At 41.5% G+C, this 21,918-nt stretch overlaps 1 protein-coding gene across 1 annotated transcript in view; it reads left to right on the forward strand.

Annotated features, from left to right (window-relative positions):
* LCP1 (lymphocyte cytosolic protein 1) overlaps window positions 1-17,637 on the forward strand; it is a 52,665-nt gene extending 35,028 nt beyond the window's left edge. The window contains exons 11-16 of the mRNA XM_058548186.1: window positions 787-865; window positions 1,463-1,577; window positions 2,473-2,606; window positions 10,066-10,189; window positions 12,953-13,077; window positions 15,820-17,637. Of these exons, the coding sequence (XP_058404169.1) occupies window positions 787-865; window positions 1,463-1,577; window positions 2,473-2,606; window positions 10,066-10,189; window positions 12,953-13,077; window positions 15,820-15,952 (710 nt within the window). The 3' untranslated portion in view covers window positions 15,953-17,637. The remainder of the gene's footprint in view (window positions 1-786; window positions 866-1,462; window positions 1,578-2,472; window positions 2,607-10,065; window positions 10,190-12,952; window positions 13,078-15,819) is intronic.
* The last annotated feature ends 4,281 nt before the right edge of the window (window positions 17,638-21,918 follow it).

Consider the following 21,918-nt stretch of genomic DNA (forward strand, 5'->3'; position numbering starts at 1 on the left):
ATATTGCCTTCCAGTAATTCTGCACACTGCTGCCAGGCACATCGCAGTACTGCTTTCATTGCTCAAGAATTTATTATAGTAATAGAAAAAGAACCCATAATGACCGACATTGTCTAATATATCATCCAAGATCTGCTACCTTGCATTCAAAGATCCCCGATTCTGGTTCCAGCCACTAGACAGCCTTATCTGCTGTACTGTACAACAGAGATTCCTGAAAAACCAGCGCCTAATGTTTTAATACAAACCTTTCCTATCGCTCTCTGTGTTCATATTTATGCTCTCTCCTACTCTCATCTCTTATTATCCCTTCAAATCCTCTCCTCTTTCCTTTTTACTGTCCATATTTTACTTTTATTAATATTAATTTATAAAGTGAAGCTGAAATTCCACTCGCTCCAAATTTAGCCCACACTATTCTCTCCCCTGTCTAAACTCAAATAGCAAATACATCTGCCTTATGTGTTAGCCCTCTAGCTTACATGATCTCTCTTTGATGCCTAAAAGTCTTGTTTTTCCAGAAAGAATGTAAGCCTTTGAGGGCCAGCTATGAACGGTTTCCGCACACAGGATCTTGCACATTGCTAATATAATTACTTGTTGAATTGAAATGGAAAAAAAAATTAACACAGAATAGCAACCCTCATCTGAATCCATTAGGGTTCATTTAATTTACTTTTCTCATTCTACCTTCAGGGTTTTTTACAGCCTCTTTAGTTAAAGTTTGATCATAAAAAAGGCATATCTTCTAGGGGCCTGAAAGCTAACCAATGTTCATTAATTTAGGTGAGACAAGAGAAGAGCGGACATTTAGGAACTGGATGAACTCCTTGGGCGTTAACCCTCGAGTCAATCATTTGTACAGGTAAGGATATTTGGGGACTTATCCTTAATGTGAGACACTGAGACCTTGAAAGATCTCCAAGATTTCATATATCACTATGGTGTGCTATTCTCTTCACAAAATGTGTGTGCCTTGATGAGAAGGAGAATAGGGCCAAATTGAGCTTCAGATGGTGGGTATTCAGCTGAAAAACTCACTACCATACACCAGCATTACCATGTGTGCGGTACAAAATCATAACCTCAGCAAAAGGTTACTGAAAAACAAAATGTGCTACAAGTTGTGAGCCTATGGTCTACTCACAAAAAGGCAAAACAATAAATGGTAAGTTTGTGGTTGTCTCCTATGCCATTTATCAGAGCCATATTTCTTTTCCTGGAGGCAGTGTGTTTTGGCTGAAGGGGCACAGGTAGTCACACCTGGGGAGACCTTAAGGAAGTTCCCTCAGTTTCTCTGAGTCAGAGTTTCTTCACCTCTAAAGATGCAGTTACTAATACCAATTTTGCCAGGTTGTTGTGAATGTTCCTTGAGCTAATATATGAGGAGGTGCCTGGCCCACTGCAGGCCCTTAGTAAATGGTGGCTCTCTGAGAATTCTTTTGTGTTTGTTTTTGTTCAGTGACTTATCAGATGCCCTGGTCATCTTCCAGCTCTACGAAAAGATTAAAGTCCCTGTTGATTGGAACAGAGTAAACAAACCACCATACCCCAAACTGGGGGGCAACATGAAGAAGGTAAATGATGACTCTTCTGGTGTCCAAACAGGCAGGTGAAGTCATAAGCCTGCAAAAGCACCCTGTGAATACGTTATCAGGAGGCCAAACTTAGATAAGTAATGTTTATCCAGGGATTAAATTATAGTGCAGCAATCAGAAACCTGAATGGCTTTATTAAAGTGAATCCATTATTTCAGTTGATTACTCATTTATAATTCCATGTTAGATGTCTTTAAACGTTATAGTGTAAAAATTCTAATTAAGATAATTAGAACAAGCAGAGCTACAGGGTTGCTTTTCTCCCAGCAGGATCCTCATTCTCATTTTCTAAAGAATTGGAGCTTTGTACTGACAGTTTGACTTGAACAAATAGTTTTGCTACTGTCAATGCAGCGGAAACATTGTTTTGTAAAAATAGCAGTGGGGTTGGTACAAACATTTCTCACCATTTCTCATCTCTGTGACTCTTATTAGTGATCCGTGTGTAACCAGGGACTACCTGTCCCCATGTCAGTCCACTATGTGCATGTAGAATGGAGAATCCAGGTTCCCCATGTCCCTACGAATTCAGCCATTTTAGGAATATTATGGAGAGGTAACTGAGCGTAGCTCTCTATTTATGTAGTGTGATATCGCCATAAAAATGTTCATAATAATGAATTCATTTTGGTTTTGCACTTAGAGTACACTATGAATATTTTTTGGTGGAAGTGAGGGGTTCCATTTAAGAAAAGAAGGAAAATTCTTTGACTCATTTACAATCCTAGGACCAAAGAACCAGGCGAGACTTGAGAGATCATTCAATCTGACCATATTGGTTTCATTTTGTCTTTATTTTTATTCTTATTTTATCTAGTATTTATCACCAGAGAGATGATAATATTAGGTTGTTTGTGTTCCTGCTTATTAACAGCTTGAGAATTGTAACTATGCAGTGGAGCTGGGGAAGAATCAAGCTAAGTTTTCCCTGGTTGGCATTGGTGGACAAGATCTCAATGAAGGGAACCGAACTCTGACTTTGGCCTTGATCTGGCAGTTAATGAGAAGGTAATGCATACAACCCGTGGCAATGGCTTTGTATTGAATGTATTACTTGCCCAGAAAAATACTAGCAGATTTTCAGGATGCGATCTGAACCAGTGAGACTATATTTTAAGCTAAACTTAAAACCAACGGAGTTTTTTGTTATTTTCCTATTTTCTTCCTTTCACTTCTATAAGTTTTATTTCAAGTACATTGAAGCTGTTATTAGGTTCATGATTATTTTAGATTGTTATATCCTCTTAATGAATCCCCCCTTTTTCATTATTTATGCCTGGTAATATTTTCTCTGAAATCTACTTTTTCTGATATTAATGTAGCCACTCCAGCTTCCTCTGGATTAGTTTTAGCATGGCAGATCTTTTTCCGTCCTTTTATTTTTAACTGAAATAATAGTCAATGATCTTTTAAAGGGATTTTCAAAATAAGGGGAAAATATGCTGTATTTACCTACATATTTGCCATTTCTGGAGCTCTTCTTTGCATGGGATAGATCCAGATTTCCATCTGATATCATTTGCCTTCTACTTGAAATATTTCTAATAGTTCAGATCTGCTGGCGAGGAATTATTTCAGTTTCTATATGTCTGAAAAAGTCTTTATTTCATTTTCAATATCAGAAAGATATTTCTTTGAATGTAGAATTCTAGGTTGATAGTGTTTTCTTTTAATGCTTAAAAGCAGTGTTCACTGACTTCTGCTTACTTTGTTTCCAATGATAAATCTGTTGTCATTCTTATCTTTGTTCCTCTGTATGTAATGTATCTTTTTTACTCTGGCTTCTTTTAAGATTTTACTTTATCATTCATTTTAAGCAATTTGATTATGATGTGCATTGGTGTTTTTTGTGCTCAAGGCTTATTGAACTTCTTGAATCTGTGGGTTTAGAATTTTCACCAAATTTGGAAAAATTTTGAAAAATTTTATTTCTTCAAATACGTCTCCTGTCCCCACCCATCCCAGTTTTTTGGGGACTCCAGGTATATAGATATTTGGTCATTTGAAGTTGTCTCAGTTCACTGATGCCCTATCATTTTTTCCCTTTATGTTTTATTTTTTCCTCTATTTTTCATTTGGGATAATTTCTATTGCTTTGTCTTCAAATTCTTCTGCAATGTCTTGTTCTGCAATGTCTAATCTCCCATTAATCCCATTCAGTGTATATATTTTTATCTCAGACATTATAGTTTTCATGTATAGAAATTTAATTTGTGTCTTTTTGGATCTCCCATATCTCTTTCCTCTGACTACTTTTTTTTTTTTTTTTTTTTGGTGAGGAAGATTGGCCATGACCTAACATCTGTTGCCAATCTTCCTCTTTTTGCTTGAGGAAGATTTGCCCTAATCTAACATCTGTGCCAATCTTCCTGTATTTGGTATGTGGGATGCCACCACAGCATGGCTTGATGAGTGGTGTATGTCTGCACCTGGGATCCAAACCCACGAACCCGGGCTGCTGAAGCAGAGCATGCCAAACTTAACCACTACACCACCAGGCCAGCCCCTCTAACTTCTTGAACATATAGAATATAATTACAATAACTGTTATTTCTAGTTCTATTTCTATTAATTGATTTTTATCCTCACTGTGGGTCATATTTCCCTGCTTCTTTGCATACCTACTAATTTTTTATTGTATATGAGGCATTGTGAATTTTACCTTGCTATGTACTGGATATTTCGTTATTCCTTTAAATATTCTTGAATTTTGTTCTGGGATGCAGTTAAGTTGCTTAAACACAATTTCATCCTTTTGAGTCTTACTTAAAAGCTTAATTGGTCTTGAGCTAATTTTGTCTCTTAATCCTGAGACAATCTCTTCTGAGTACTTTACTTGATGCTCCATGTATCATGAGGTTTTTTCACTCTGACTGGTGGGAACCAAATTATTTCTAGCCGTGTGTGAGCTGCAAGAATTGTTCTGCTTGTGCATTTCTGAGTTCTTTTCCCAGCCTCTGGTAGTTTATTGCATGCATGCACTGAGCAGTACTCAGCTGAAGACTGGAGGCAAACCCTCTGAAGATCCCTGGAGCTTTCTTTCTGGATGACTCTGTCCTCCCCAGGCAGCTCTCTCCTCTCCGGTTTTCTGTCCCACAAATTCTAGGCACCTTGGCCTCCTTGAGTTCTCAACCCTGTCCCCGCAACAGGGAGACTGCCATGCTCTGTTTGGGTTCTGTCTCCCTGCCCCGCAGCCTGGAAACTCTCCATACAATAAGCTGAGACTATCATAGAGCTCACCATGCTTCTTTTCCTTCTCTCAGAGACCACTGTTCTGTGCTTCCTGTTGTCCAATGTCCGAACAACATCATTTCATGTCTGTCATTGTGATTTAGGTATAAACACAGGCAGAAGAGTAAATCTAGTCCCTGTTACTCCATCATGGCCAGAAGCAGAATTTCCTGCTAGTTCCTTAAGAGAGAACTTTAGATACCTCTTAGAGCTGAATATAAACTTGATTCATGTGAGAGCTGTGTGGCGATATTATTAAACAATAGAGTATAATATGATAACTATAATACAAACAGAAAATAAATTGTAAGAGAAATAAACAATTTTTGGTACAAAAGCATGAGCCTTGGAAGAATTTTAGATAGCAAATCTGTAAGTATAAAAGAGTTTACTTTTAAATGCTTTGTTCTTTCCTTGTGTACCAATAGCCCTGACCAGGCAGAAATCTTACATACCTTAATTAGAACCTATGTTAGTGTCACTTAATTCATTTTTCTGTCTGGAAGGAAGCTCCAGAAACATATGCCACATTACGTTAAATCCAACAAGGCAGTGGCAAGGACAAGGTTTGTGGAGTCCCTAGGCACTTCAGCTTGATTCCCAGGCCGCTGTCTGCAGATCCTAATATTCATAGTGGTCCTTGAAGTAATTATGTCAATGTTTGTAGGTGATGTAGGGTAATCAGAAGTGATCATAGTAGGTTTCACTCCCTGATTCACATTAGCTTTATCAAGTATATAGTGATCTACTACCTGTTTCTAAACTGAGGTCTCCTTGAAGATTGAAGGCAGGTGTCATAAGGCTCCTCTAGCACAGAAAACTCCAGAGCTCAAGAAACTTCAACTCTGTGACTACTTGACTGCATGTATCTAGAACAGCACTGCAGGTTCCAGGGGCCATCTCACCAGTGTAGTTTCAGAAACTATTTGTGAATTATTCTCTGTTGTCTTTCACATGTGTTTTTAGTTCTTAACAGACTGGCTTCTGGTACTGATTGTTTTAAATACCAAAGCAAAAGTCTTTTTAGTTGCAAAAGTTAAATTGACTTCTGGGTTTGAATATGAAATAATCTTTGATATTTTCTGTTTTAATGATTAAAAAAAACCTCAGGCCAACTCTATTCTATTTTGAATTTCATAATATCTGAAAATCACCTTGTCATATGGTCTTTGTTGTGGAAGTTTTATAAAAATGTGGCCCAGTGTCATATTTTATAGCTGGTGTATGTATGATAAGGTCTAGTCAGATGCTGCTTCTCCACCTGGTTAATAAGTCATTTTTCTCATGAGTATTTACAAGAATTATGCATATAAGAAAGTGGACAGAGAAATACATTACTGTTGAAGAAGATGAAATGACAGATAATTATGTAAATGCCACTAGAAGGCATTTTTTCTCTGTGTGCTGCACATTAACAGATCTGTTAAATTTACAGCCAGTTCTAGCTGGAATTTATTGCATTGGATTGCACAGATGTGCTAATTTGGTCATTTATCTAGACAACAAATGGCATGTCATGTTCCCCACTAAGAACAAATGAGAAAAGTGTGCTTAAACCTCCCTTTCCCCGGCAGTAGCCTGGAAATCGTTCTCATATTGGAAAGCCAGCAAATAGTGTGTGTATAAATTTAGCGATAAAAGCCTGAAGCAAGTAGGCTGCCGACAGACAGCAGTGATGGTTAGGCTCTGGCAAATGAACAAAGAGTCTGAGGTGGGCAAAAGAGGCAAAATCCAACAGGCTGTGGACAGTGAATTTGGAATAGGTCCTTGAAAAACTGGGTCATCTGGGTCAAATGTTAAATAAATAAAGCAAGTGTTGGAAGGCAGGAAAACAAGCAAGTAATAATCACACCCCCTCTAGCGCTGCACACACACACCTCATCAATCCTCTTGGAGGAGGCGCTGGCTAACACTGGGGCACAGGATGCCATTTCCTTTTCATGGAGGGCATTTCCATGCAGTGCGGTGTGCAAATACCAGTGATAGTGGATCTTGTCCAGAAGGTTCCAGTTAATAATAGCACAGTTGCCCAGAACGTGTTTGATGATATGGAGTGAATACCTCAAAAGGAAAATCCTAGGTAGCCACAGGCCAAATGGATTTTTGTTTTAAATTTTGAATCTACATTTAGTGCTTAGTGGACTGTCTAGAATTGAGGCTCCAACCTAATTCTATCTTCTCGTCTATTTGTTTTTACCATTGTACCTACAAGGAGGCATCTGATTCCCTTTAAACCTCCACATCTCCCTTGAGGTGGCAGAAAGACAACTCTGTGCTTACCAGAGTTCTGTGCTCTGAGGGGCTGTTCCCAGACCCCAGAGTGCAGTCAGCTGCCTCCACGGTTTTCTGTGTTTCTCTGTTTCCCTGTTCCTTAGTGGCTTTTTGTATTTTCATGGATAGACTTTTGTAAAAATGTGAGCTTCTCCTCTGTACCGTTTCCTTCCCTCGCTCAGGAAGCGGATCTAAAGCACTGATTCTGTCCTCTTGAGAGTGACAGCTAAGCAGTCTGGGACTCCTGACAGAGGGAAGTGAGAATTCAGTCCTGAGCTGAGTGAAGCTGCTGGAAGAGTAAACTCACTGGGTTTCCTCAGCTTATATATAGACATGACCTGATGAAGCAAGTGCTAACCTACCATTCCCTAATGAGTTTACTAGGCAGAAATTCTTAAATGTTATGGTAAATGCTAATAACTTAATACACGTGCTAACTATCAGGAAACAAGAAGCCAGTTAGGCCATAAAACGTCATCTTTATGAACACGTCAAAACTAGGGCCTTTTTCCAGACTAGGATTATTTTGAAAATCTACCTGGGACTTATCCCATTTGTACTCATTATTCCTTAGCATTTTGGTCCCATCTCTGGGCCAGACTAAGCACTTCTCATCTTTACTTTCTCCTTACTTCCTGGGAGAAAGTCATTCTATTTATTTCACCCACCACTCTAGTCTTTCATTTACTAGATGCCCAGTATGTTCTAGGCACTCTGCTACCCCCTGAAAGCACTGTGATGAACAGGATACATGGACTCTGTCCGAGGGGACATGGTGGGCAGACAGAGACATGCACGTCAACTCCATCAGATGTTGTGGGAAACAGGTTGGAAGCAAGTGTAACAAGAATGACTAATACACTGCATGGGTTGGAAAAATGATGCTTGAGCTGGGAACTGTTCAAGGGACTAGAAATTCACTAGTGGTGAAGGAGGTCCCAGGCAGAGCACAGCTGAGTCACGGAGGCAGGAGGCGGGAGGGTGCATGGTGTGGTCGGGAAGCTGTTGATGGTTCTGTGCAGTTGAAACATGAGTGTGTGTGTCTGTGAGGGGCACGGGGATGAGGCCAGGAAGAGGGGAGGGAAGGAGGAAAGCAGAGATGCACTGAAAACGGATGCCAGGACCAAATTCTGAGGGGCTGTTCTGAGGAGTGTGACCTGTATTCTTTGGGGTCCTGAGGAGTCTCTTTAAATGACGTGACTAGAACTCTACTTTAGAAAGGTAACTGAAGAGGAGAGGCAGAATGAGGAGAAATCCGTGGATCTGAGGGAGTTTGGGGAGGTGTGATTGAGAGGACTTCAGTGCTGGATTGGGAAACATGATCTTGTTTTTGGAAGAAAGTTGCAGAAGCCATTTTCTTCCCATCTACAATGATGGAAAGGTGTGTAGGGGGAAGAGAGAGAATCTCCCTCTGCCCTTTCCCTTAAGGTTCTTATGGCTGGCCAAATAATCAACAAGACAGGTTAGCAGGAGAAAATAATACCAAGTTTAATAACATGTATACATGGGAGAAAGCAGGGACACTGCATTTCTCAACACAATAGCAGAAATTCTCGTCTTAAATACCATTTTCAGCCAATGACAAAGGAGGATTTTGGGGGTGGAGGGAGTCAGTTACAGGAGATTACCACTAAAGCACAGTAAACAAGAGTAAGGTTTATTATGCAGCCCCAAGGCCTCAACTTCCACATTGATAAGTCACTAGAAATGAGCTCATCCGCCTCTCTTCTCAAAACAGAGAGGGAGATACCTTTACAAATGGAGATTTCCCTTATAAATGTAAATGATTGTCTGGCAACTCCTCACAGGGTCATCCAGAGAATGTGGCCAGAGAGACAGAACTTCTGATAAGAGGGGCTTGTTGGTGCCTTTCCTATTGTAACATTTACCCTACGTTATCTTTACAGCCATCATGATAGATCTGTTCCAGGAAGGAGTTACTATGTCAAACTCTTTAGGCAGTTAGTGGGGGAGGTCAAATGTCCCTAGAGAAAACAACCAAGGTAAAGAGATAGATTTCAGGGTGGCCAAATCTTGATCTCCCACAGTGCTTTAACTTAGACGAAGCAGGGCTTCACTCCTATGTCAGGAATTAAACTTGAAAACCATGTGGGAAATCACGGGAGAATTGTGTTTTCCAAAGAAGCCGTAACTGGAGGAGAACACTCGATGGATCTTGTAAGCAAAAGCTTGCTGGTGACCTCATTTAGGAGGCCCGTCCAGACGAGGCTCAACGGCAGGATACTTGAATTTCAGTTTGAACAGCGCACGCTGAAACCCCAGCCCCGAAGGTCTTTCAGGGGTAATTTGACCCCCTCCTGCAGGCCCCAGCTTGAGGCCAACAAACCTGTGCTACTGCCTGGCTTTCTCCGTGTAGTTCTCCTTTCGGAGGGAGTAGCCATAGGGAATGGTGAGTCTTTTCTGCTCCATGGAATTTTAAGAACCTGAAGCATCTTCTTAATAAATGTTTCCCAATAATACTCATTACAGTGTGTATTTAAGGGGATCCTTACCCTCAGGCTAGAGATTAACTTTGGTGGGTGTATTCCTAGTATTTCTACATCTGTGATATAAGGGAACTCTTGTCTATTCTTCCTTTATTATGTGGGCTACTTGGGCTTTTCTAACATTGAATTGTTCCTTGTTTTTAATGTTTCCTTTAAGAAAAGAGTCATCTTTTGCTTCCTTTTCTTTTCCTTCTGCTTTCTCCTCCTACCCAGAGCCATGACAGTGCTTAGAAAGAGCTGTTTGCTCTGCATCTCACTCTAACAACCATGAACTTGCATTTTAAGTTATTCTAAAAGAAACTGATGTTATTATAGGTCTCTTTTCCAGAAAATGTAATGGTATCCAATCTATCTTCTGTGACATACCTAGAAAGAAAAGAACATTTCTACCCACTACTCTCTGTGATATTGAATTCTTTAGCAACTCTTCTCCAGAAATCATTCTTGATTTTGTTCAGGTACACACTGAATATTCTGGAAGAAATTGGAGGTGGGCAGAAAGTCAATGACGACATTATTGTCAACTGGGTGAATGAAACATTGAAGGAAGCGGAGAAAAGTTCATCCATCTCTAGTTTCAAGGTAAAATTGTTAATCTACTGCTCACGGCCACCTGAGCTCTATGCTTATCTTTATTGTTTTCGCTCTATTTTAAAGTGACCTTCAGTGTGAGGTATTGAAGGCTCCCCCTCCAATTCTGATTTTGCTTGAATGACCCATTATTGTTTTGATGTTCATAGGCCATTTCATTGACAAATTTCTTGTCACTTTCTCCCATAATAATTAATTTTTAAAAACCCGTCATTTTTTACACATCATTTTAGGCATTGTTCTTTCAAAGTAACATAAAATATGATAATATTTTTTAAATGTGCAGAGCTCCAAGATTCAGGTTGTTAACATAGTAATAGTGAAATCGAAAATGCTAAAAGATCTCCCACATGATGTTTTTTGAGAAAAAGCAGTTGTGTACTTGTATCCTAATCCCATTTTTATTAATAACAGCATTATATTTTATTAAATTTCTTAACTCATGTTTCATACATTAGTTGGATCCTTCCTCAAGGGACCTGGCTGCTTGATCCATATTATAATGTCTGTGCTGTCTTAACTACATTTTTCTGGTTTAAAGGTCAAGATTGGGGGGAGGGGGTCCCTTCAGAGTTGTATTAACAGGGTCGGTGAGGCAGTTCATCATGATATCCATCTTCTGCTTCAAAATCAAGAAAAAAAATTAAATCTCTCCCCACCAGAAAGGGCAGAAGATATCTCTGGGTTGAGCTATACCAGGAGTGTCCGCTCCCTGTGGGCTCATCACAGATAACGGCCACCTCTGTCCCCCCTCCAGCTTACCATTCAGTCAGGAGAGCGGGGCAGAGGTGGGAGCGAAGGCTGGTGACAGACCTGAGTAAGTTCTTCCAGAAAGAAGTTTGGAAAGGCGGTGGAGAGGAGCAGAGGAGAAGGGTGCTCCCGATATGGAATGCGCTCTGACTGCCAGGGGCTCCTTGTGTGATGTCTCATTCCCTCTTCACAGACATTGTGAGGACAGCTTTACTGTTGTCCTCATTTTATAGGTGAGGGAACTGGAGTTCAAGTAACTCCTGAGGTTGTAGCTAGTGATTGCAGGCAATGGTCCATCAGTGAGGGGAAAGCGCCTTTTACTCGCGAGGTGGGGTTGTAGAGCAGAGGGTATCCAGAGGTCCCTTAATCGTTACTATGAAGTGACCAGTTAAATAGCCCAGGAATGCGTCTCTGTAAAACAGCTGCTTCTGCAGCCCCTTACGTTCCCTTGCAGCTTCTGGAGTGTTCTTGTGGGGACTCACTCTTGGGAATGTTTGACAATTCTTTTGTTCCTTGTGATGCTATGGGCTAATTTTCTCCTGCCTTCTCACTAAGTCATTACAGAAGTGATTAGGTAAAAAGGACCACAGAATGAAAATGTCAAATTAGCCCCACATTGCTTTTAAGTGAAACCCTTAAAAAATGAACATAACCCGCTCTTGATTAACCACTATGGAAATATTCCTTGTCCCCTCCTCATCTATGAAGGCTGTCCATTGCTGGCCCTTTCTCGGCCTGTAAACACCTCCACAAGATTGTGGGCAGAAAGTAGAAAGAAAGTGAAACTCAAATCTCTCCATTTTGCTTCCCTTGTGCTTCTTCACCAAAAAATGCTGTGGAGATAGAAGCTCAGGCTAATGGTGGAAATTAGATTGATTATATATATTGATTTTAATTTTGTGGTAGTTCTTATATTACCCAGGAGTAAATAAAAATGGGCCCATTGTATTTTTAAAAATATTATTCTACCTAAACAGAGGACCAAGTCTAGAGACCTAGCATCTTGCAGGGGTCCTGTGTCTTGCTTGTTGCTTAGAATTGATTCTGATTTGGACCCTCAAAGTATGAGGTGTTTGGACTTGACTGTGCTTGGATGGTGACACACAGTTGCCTCTCCACATCTGCACTCACCGGTCCCCAGGAGAGAGGAGGACAGACAGTGCAGAGTTTTGTGCGTTCACACTTTAGGAGCATTCACAGCTCTAGGTGTGACCATGAAAATATTTACAAATGCCAAAGAAAGAGCCCAGGATTTTAAGTCAGAATAGCTGGATCCAAATCCAGCTCCACCACTTATCCGCAAGTCACTTCACCTCAGAAACTCCCTTGACTCACTGTAAATTAAGATTATATGCCTACATCTGGGGTGTGTGGCGACAAGTGAGATAACCTACTAAAAAGTGCTGAGCAAACTATGAGACACCAACAAATATTAGTGACTGTCATTGCATTTAATCACATAGTTGCTGTCACTGTCTCCCTGGACCTACACACATTTTTTTTCCCCTGAGGTCTCCAAGAAAGGAGCATCTACTGAAACTCCTGTCCATCTAAGCCCACATCACTATCCCTGCCCCTCACCTCTGGGATGTCCCCCCAAATGAAACAGGGTTTCTCCTAATATCTTTAGCCTCTCCTTCCTGATGGTTTATTTTTCAAATCATCCCTTCCTCTGCTAATAATCAGTAGTTAAATTAAACATGTAATATTTCAACCTCTCTGCTTCTCTCTAGTTGCGCTAACTTCCTTCCATTCACTATTTGAAAAGGGCTCCCTGCCTGTTGGCAGACAATGGGTTTCCTCTGCTTAGTGAGCCACTGGGAAGCTACTGATGCCCCCACAGAAACTACAGTTGATTAAAACACCAAGTGCGACACTGTGGCATTTCCCAGACCACGCTGTATATATTTCATACTTAAGAGGAAAAAACCACCCGCTTCCCTTGAGCCAAATAGAAGTAAGTTAGAGGCACATTGATAAAACTTACCCTTTCTCTCTGCGCAGGACCCGAAGATTAGTACAAGCCTGCCTGTTCTGGATCTCATCGATGCCATTCAGCCAGGTTCCATTAACTATGACCTTCTGAAGACAGAAAACCTGGATGATGAAGAGAAACTCAACAATGCAAAGTACGTAAATAAACTTGAGGTCAGGGAGAGCAGGACCGAACTGGCAACTGGATAGCTCTGAATGCTGTTGCTCGTGCCTTTCTGGAAACGCTGTAGTTTCACTGTTGATGCTTTTTCCTCTCATGGCTTATTGTGTCCCATCATTATTTTAGCTATTGTGCAAAAGTAGTTTAAGGCTCCTAGTGTTAGAGGGAGCAAGACAAAAAACAACAGCAATATTCTTCCAATTGATAAGCAAGCCTGTAGTTTCATAAAACCAATTTCCTAATCATGATCTATAGGAGACTTCCTAAATAAAGTTTATACATGACAGGCCCAAATATAAACACCCTATTTGTAAATATCCATAGATAGGAATGGGCAGTGGTGGGGTTCAAGACCAGAATCTTCACCAGCCTGAGAGCAGCCGCCGTTTGCTTTACCAGATAGAACAAGTGTCAGCAGACTACAGTCTGTGAGCCAAATTGGGCTTGTTGTCTGATTTTATAAATAAAGTTTTATTGGAACACAGCCATGCCCATTCATTTGTATATTTTCTATAGTTCCTTCCCTGCTACAGTGGCAGAGTTCAGTAGTTGTGACAAAGCCCACAAAGTCTAAAATGTTTACTGTCTGGTCTTTTACAGAGAGTTTGCTGACCTCTCCTCTAGAGAGGTGCCTTTCTGAGAGCAGGTTGTACTACTTCCCTAGGGCTGCCATAACAAAATACCACAACCAAGGTGACAAAACAACAAAAATTTATTCTGTCACAGTTGTGTAGGCTAGAAGTTCAAGATCAAGTCGTCGGCAGGGTCAGTTCCTTCTGAAGGAATCTGTCCCACACCTCTCTCCTATCTTCTGGCAAAGACCAGCAATCCTTGGCTTAGAGATGCATCACTCCATTCTCTGCCCCCATCTTCACATGGCCTTCTTCCCTGTGTGTCTGGACTTTACATGGCTGTCTTCCCTCTGTGTGTGTCTGTGTCTCTTCTGCTCTTCTAAGAACACCAGTCAGACTGGAGTAGGGCCCCACACTACTCCAGCATGACCTCAACTTAACTAATTACATCTTAAACAACCCTATTTCCAAATAAAGTCACAATCTGAGGTACTAGGGGATAGACCTTCCACATATCTCTTTGCGGGGGACACAATTCAACCCATGACACAGGTTCAGAGCTAACAGACGACTAGTGGCCAGCAGCCCTGCTACATATGTAACCCCAATGGTGCCCTTCCCTCTATTCCCAGTTTGGGAAAGTAGAGACCTGTGTACCTGGTCTGCTGATGTTTAGCACAATCTAATGCAGAGAAGATAAATAATTAAATGACAATTACAATAGAGTGTGATGAGTGGTACAGACGGGGGAATACGTCATGCTCTGGAGGGGACAGGAAGGGAACTGAAGCTCTACAGAGCAAATAACATCTCAGCTGAGATGGTTGGAAAGGACTAGTAAGAAGGAGCTAGACAGGTGATGGAGATAGGAAGAATAGTCTGGGCAGAGCGAAGAACGTGCATCAAGACCAAGAAATTAAAAAAAAAAAAAAAAAGAGCTTGAAAAGACCGTGAGCCTAGATGTTCAAGAGGGATATGATTAGGTTTAAGAAACTTGCCCAAGGTTTTATAATTATTAAATGGTTCATCTGAGATTCAAAGTCGGACTCTAGAGCCCTGGTTCCTAAACGCTATCCTGTAAGGGCAAGATACAAAATTACTTAGAAAAATGGGTAAAACGAATTACACAATATGCTAAAAACAGTTATGATGTGGTGGCAAGATTGTGCATGATTTTTTTGAAGCTCTCTTTTCTAATTTTTAAACAATTTTCCCTCTACATTTCATAATGGAAAAATAAATTTTATTTCGTTAATAATTTATATACAGGAAGTGGTTGACCAACAGACAAGGAGAAAGAATGGGGACTATTCCTGCTAGATGCTGTTAATTTAATTTGATCAATAAAGTAAAAGTAAAGTTATTTAAGGAGAGCAGAGAGAGTCATGGGGCCTTAGGTGGAAGGAGGGTCTCTGGAACAGTGACTGTGAGAGGTTACTAGATAATAAATGAGGTGGATAAAAGAACTGCTAGGGAGTATCATGGGCTTATTTGAAAATAGGTAACAACTCATCAAAATTATCTGCATGTAACTATAAATAGGGCAAAAATGTTCTGGTGCAGCTCTGATAATCTTATGTGAAAAATGTGTAATATAAAACTCTGCGTATTCTAGTATTATAGTAACATAAATAAATATATGTATATGTGGGCAAAGGTTGGAATGGAGCAAGGAATAAAAGAATTGATGTGTAAGGTCGAGGTATTACAGATACATCTCCCCTCTTTTCTTCCTTTTAAAAATATTTCTGCAGTCGAAATGTAGTCTGTAAACTTCTCCTAGCACACACTCTTGTTCAGTTCTATGACTTTTTCCGCTGCATCCAGCCTAAGAGAATACTCGTAGTGTAGTGTAGGCATCAAAAGTGGCAGGAGCTAGGAAGAACTCTAAGGACAAATAATAAATTTGGTAATTATCAGGAGGCTAGACAGCAACTCCTGATGGAGTCTGGAGCTTTGTCGGGCCAAGATTTGCCCAGAACAGTGGGGAAATGCCAGTGACTGGTTCCAACCATGCCCAGGAGTGAGCTCTGCATGGTGTAGAGAATATAGTATATAGAATGACTATAACTATGGTCCTGAGGGGTCACCTTCATATTTTGCTGCTCATATTCTCCTCCTCCTCCTCCTTTTCTCTCTTTTAGGTATGCCATCTCTATGGCCCGAAAAATTGGAGCAAGAGTGTATGCCCTTCCAGAAGACCTGGTGGAAGTGAACCCGAAAATGGTCATGACAGTGTTTGCTTGCCTCATGGGGAAAGGCATGAAGAGGGTGTAAGGCCCAGTGGGGCGGGGCTGGAGGCAGCATGCTCATTCCTGGCTGCTCAGTACCACATGCTCCCGGGAAGCATGGGGACGGTTCAAGCCATTCCGAAGTTTTCAACTTGGTGACATTATACAAGATTCCGAAAAGTGTATATTTGTTCAGCCAAGTAGCCTCTCCTGTATTTAACAAAAAGTGCTTCATTCTTTGCAAGAGGCCCAATCTCTTACAAATATTTTTTTATCGTTGAATTTATTGCTTTGAAAATCTAGAGGAAAAAAGAACCTATTTTCCAGGCACCCTTCCTGCTTTTGCCATTAGTCAAGTATAGATCCTGCAGTGTTATTAATTTTAATATAGTTAAACTAGCTTAATTTGGCCACCTTTTTCTTCAAGGTGAAGACCAGGAGAGGGGAATCATCGAAGCAGTCCTAACGCTTCTTTCTGGAGGCCAACATTTGATCTGCTACAAGCCTCTCTTTCTGTCCCCCTTCTCCTCTACTCTGTCTCCCTGTGGCTTTGCTCCCCACCCTCTCAGAACTATGCCTTCTCTATGGCCCGCCTCTGCTGCCCATCCTCGTCTCTGGGCCCTTTAGATCGTCTGATAAATCAGTCAGTCTGTTGGGGTCCCAAGAGTCTCCGGTAACCTGCAGAAGTAAGACTCATTGTCAGAGCCTTTCCTCAGAGCTAACGTCCCAAATGTCATCAGTCTTTATTTTTTTCAGCCAATAGGAAGCCCTCTGTTTTTAACCCTAGGATTTGGGCTCAGACCAAACTTAACTTCTTGAATACTGTGCCTTCAGATCTTCTTAGCTCTTGGCAGAAGGTTAGATCCAAAGAGGTGTAATTGAGCAGTATACCACTAGGGGGCAGCATGGAACCACTGCAAAGCATCGATGCTGTGGTGCTCCCTCTCCAAGTACTTAGCCCTGCATGTTAGATCTAGTTACTGTGGTATGGCTAAATATCTGGTAACTGGGAACAATCCTGCTCTGCTTGCATTTGCTCTTAGATCTTAGTGTATCTGATTGCTGCCAGGCCATATTTTCAATGATTGCTTTTTTGGTACTGTAGAACCTTTTGCCACTCGCAAGCTCCCAGGGGGCAATATGTGCCAATGAATAGCGCCCCCACCTCACCCCCATCCTACCTCCCAAACTCACATACAAGCGTACCTAGCCAGGTGTCAAGATGGATAAGAACTGGCTGAGTTGCTTTATGAAGAGCTAATTTACTGGATATTTAAAGAATTCCAAAACAAAACCAGAGGAACAGTGCGAATTTGAGCAGCCCTAACAGATTATACAATTTCCCTTAAAACCTACCAAAGGCCAAAAAGCGACAGAGTATTGTGAACCAGCACTAGACTCCCCCTATCGCGCTGAAAGGGCTCGTCAGTGAGGTATCTTCTTTAGGGGGGGTATGTACTGGAATTAGCCATTTTTCCAAGCAATTGAAATGTATTGCCCTGGATCTGTTCCTTGGCAGTGGGCTCAGGAAGCCAATGTGTGGCTTCTCCTGGCCTATAACCTGTATTTCTGCTGCATCTGAATGCAAAGTGGTTGGCTTTGTCTTAATCTGCACTTAATGTATCCTCAGATGACTCTCCCCCATCTGCCTCCAGGAAGAATGTTACTGCCTTAATGGAAAATGAAGATAAAATAATGTTCAAGATCTCTCCAAATAAAATGTTCTCTATACTGGATGTCTTCTGAAGGTTTTATAAGAGTATAATATAACATTAATTCATTCAGCCAACATGCGTTGAGTGCCTGGTATGTGCTAGGCACTGTGCAAGGTGTTGGGAATATGCCTATAAATGAGCCAGGCATTGCACTCAGCTGATGGGGAAAGACAGATGTTAAACAAGTAAACCAACAGGTGCAATAAGTGATTGATAAGGGCATGGTGAGACTGGAGCTTATAGCACAGGAAACAGTCTAAGAACGAAGATTTTAGCTGAAAACTGAAGAAGAAATGATAGTGAGTTAGACAAAGAGGAGGCTAAAATTAGAGACATATATTCTCAGAAACACTTTGAACCCAGAACAAAGCCAGATTTGGGGATTGGTGCAAAATGGCGTCGAGTGACTTGAGAAGGAGCCTTTTGGACTGGCAGTACGTGAGGTTTCCTCTCTAGCGTGGGTGGGCCTCACTTTGGCTGACCGGGAGTTGGCAGGGGCAGGGGGAGTGGCGTTGGGGGTATACCGAGGAATTCCGCTGCAGCCAGCTCCCTCTCAGGTAGGCTGCTGTGACAGAAGCATCTACTTGGCCTGGTCACGTCCTGACCTGCAGAGGCGCCACACACCCACACGGCTGCTAGGAAGCTGGGCTTTTGTGCTTCCGCTGTGTCCCGGCCTCACCAGCAGCAGCTTTTTGGAGATGGCTCTTTCCTGACCTGAACATTCCTGGGGCTTCTACACTTTGGAGGTAGCTGCCTTCCCCACATATGAAGAGGCTACAAATGTTAAGTGTTTTTTCTGTGAGACTGCACTCATAGGTCTCTTGAACAGACAAACTGAACAAGGTTACAGGAAAGCAGAATAAATACCATCAGGGGGAGAAAACGAAGACTCTCTTGGAGAAGAGACAGATAAAGGAATATGGCAGTCTAAGCAAGATAATTATTCTAAATTTAAAGCTTTATTGTTACATTTTAGTAGTCAATCCAAGTACGGCATCAGAAATTAAAATTGTACCAAAGGGTCTACAGAGGGAAGTTAGGCCACCTTCCCAGTCCGGTGTCTAGCAGTATGCTTTAAGACAGCTCATATTGGCTCAAATTGGCTCCAATTTTGTGAGCCTTTGGTTAAACCAATGTTATCTTGAAATTGGCCATGATGGGGGTATTTACACCACAGAAATGATCAAACTCTGCAGATAGGGCTTTTTATCCCCAGAGAGCTAGTTTATCAACCCACCACTACCTCTGTCCCAATTCCCTAGTTCCCCTCCTAGTCGGCAATCACTGTTACTAATTTCTTTCGTATCCTTCTAGAAATATTCTATGCATGTATTACACACACACACATACCTTTTTTGTTACAAATATTAGCATACCGTAAACATCACTCTGTGACTCTTTTTTTTTTTTTACTTAACACCATGTCTTGGCGATTGTTCCATATTGGTACATATAGACTTGCCTCCATCTTTTCAACAGGTGCATGGTATGCTGTTGTATGGGTGTGCCAAATTATGTAACCAGTGGCCTATAAATAGATGTCTATCCATTTATCCAATCCTTTGCCACAGCAAATAAGGCCACGATGAATAATATTATTCTCACTTGTGCACAGAATGTTCATTTTAATTTGATAGATTCTTATCAAGTTTCTGCTCTAGCAAAGGTATTGAACATTAGATAGCAGGACATAAATCCTCCTCTTAAGTTTGCTCAAATTATTTGACAAAGAACCCTGAGCTGAGATGGACCCTTGAGCCCATCCCAATTTCTCCATTTTATGTCTAAAGAAGCATGTTAATCCAGCAAGGAGATAATGTGCACACATGCACAAACACACAAAATGTAATAAAAAGCACAATGTGATAAATACTATAACAAATCTGTAAATAAAATATGGGAGATCAGGGGAAAACGTAATTCTGAACGAAGGATTAGCAAATGTTTGCGGAAGAGCTAAACTCCGACTAACAAGAAGTGGGCAGGAGCCATGCCCTACACTTGTTGACGTCCTCTGCAGAGCCAAGCACTTTTCTAGAATTTTAATAAGAGCTCAGTAACTTTTTAAAATTAATTTTTCTTAGACATGAACAAATGTTTCCTGACTGTGGGAGATGCCAAACAGAACTCATTTTGGGAGAAGTTGTGAAATGGACTTACCTACAGAGTTTTTAGAATGGAATGGATTCCTGTTTGTCTGGAACTTATGACATTAGAGCCTGTCTGATGCAATGCATGGATTAGAGGAGCTTTTAAAGTCTCCGCCAACCTGGTGACTTTATCCACCTACACACACACACACACACACACACACGCACACACACGCACACACACACACACCCTTTCTCTCTCTCTCGTCTGTCCCTGAGAGCACAGCTGTGGTCTCGATTGTAAAAACTACATAAACTCGGGCCATCTTACACCAGCCCATCTCAGACTGATGCTTAAGGCATGAGAGTCATTTCCACGTGTTCCCAGTGGCCCGGGTGGCTCCCAGGCCCACCTTCCTTGCAGTTACTGTACCTGTTGTCAAACAGCAGCTGCTGAGATACTGTCGACCTTTGTTCTCTGTCCACCCCAGTGGACCAGTACACTTAGATTAAATTCTGGCGGAGCTCTCTTAGTGAACTTGACATTGTCACATCCTTGCCGGCCTCATGATCCGGTAACCAGGGCTGATGCTCAGAACAAGTTAGCAGCATTGACTGATCTTCTTGTGAAATCTAGTCACTTTGACAGTTTCCTAATAAAGTTCCAGTAATTAAACTCTCAGCTGCCAATGACTGCTCTTTACTCAGTGTCCTCTCTCCGTATTTCTGGAGGCCAGAATTTGCCAGGTGAGTCTGTGCATGGGTGACTGAAAAAAAAAGAAATAAAATTGTGTAAATGTTTCTCATGTCTAAAGTCTACATATATTTAATAGCCCACCTTATGTCAGGCACAAAAACATAGATAATCTAATCAATACCCACTATCTCACTGTTAACAACTCAGGGACAGGCTGGCAAATGGAGGAATTTTTGTGTTATCTGGTATGTCAAAATTGGGGAGTTCCGATTAAAGTATTTTGGTTGATAGAGACTATCATACATCATTTTTGGAATAGCAACTTTTAGAGGATTAGAATGCATGCAAATATTTAATTCCAAAGTTGTGTGTTATCTAACGTAGAAGTTGATGATTCAGTAGGTATTTCTGGGCCCATTGTCTATACCACGGGCCCACCATTCTGAGTCCCAAATGTTCAAACCTCCTTGCTTTAAGTGTGGTGCTCAGGCCAGGGAAGCCCAGCAGCTGGTTAGAAATGCAGAATCTCAGCCCAAACCCAGACCTACTGAATCAGAATCTGCATTTTAATAAGATCTCCAGTTAATTCGTGTGCACATTAAAGTTTGAGAAACACTGTCCTAAAAGAATAGAAGTCTCCTTAAAAGATCTACGGCTGACAGGCGGTTAAATTAACCAGCATTAACTGAAATTACACTTTCCCAGCTACGCCGACTTAAGAGATTAAAATAACTTTCCACTTATGTTTTTCCATCATCAGTATTCATTTGAGGTTCCTAGAGTGGCTCCGCCCTCCATTTGGGTGCATCCCCCACCACCCAGCTCCCCCTCCATCCCTCTCTTCCCTATGGTACCCATTCCCCGGCACAGGCCCCAGAAGCTGCATCTTCCTGGCCCTTCTGGGTACATTTAAGGTGTCTTGTCACAGCCTTCTCTAGACGGCTGCCCAGGGCTGCCACCTCACTGCATCTGACCCAGTTGATGCCGCATCCCTAAGTCTTCCCTCCTGTCCCTTCACCACCGACATCAAACCTACTGGCTTTCCTCCCACCATCTCTGGAGCCATCTCTCTGTGACTTCCAGGGACAGCTAGGTAACTTAGTAAACCAAACCGTCCCAGAGGGAGGAGATCATGGCCCTCCAGTGACTACTCTCTTCTCCCCCAAAACGTACACTTAACAATGACTTTTTGGTAGTAGAGCTTCATCACTGTTATCCTTGCCAATTCCCTAACGGCAAAGAGAGAGAGAAAAGGGCCTTCCAAATGAACGGCTATAATATGTGAAGGTCCAGAGGAGGGAAGAAGCTTGATATCTTTGAGGAACTGAAAAACTAGTGTGGCTGATGGGGAATGAGAACTGTCATATCACGAGAAACAGATGGACTAGCGAAAGATTTAGGAGTGATTCTCAGACTTTAGGGTACTTAAGAATCACCTGAGGAGCTTGTTAAAACACAATTTCCCGGATCCCACCTTGAGATTCAGTGCCTGTAGAGCTGATGAGCCCAG

Source organism: Diceros bicornis, chromosome 9 (genome assembly GCF_020826845.1).
Source record: "Diceros bicornis minor isolate mBicDic1 chromosome 9, mDicBic1.mat.cur, whole genome shotgun sequence".
NCBI lineage: Eukaryota > Metazoa > Chordata > Mammalia > Perissodactyla > Rhinocerotidae > Diceros > Diceros bicornis.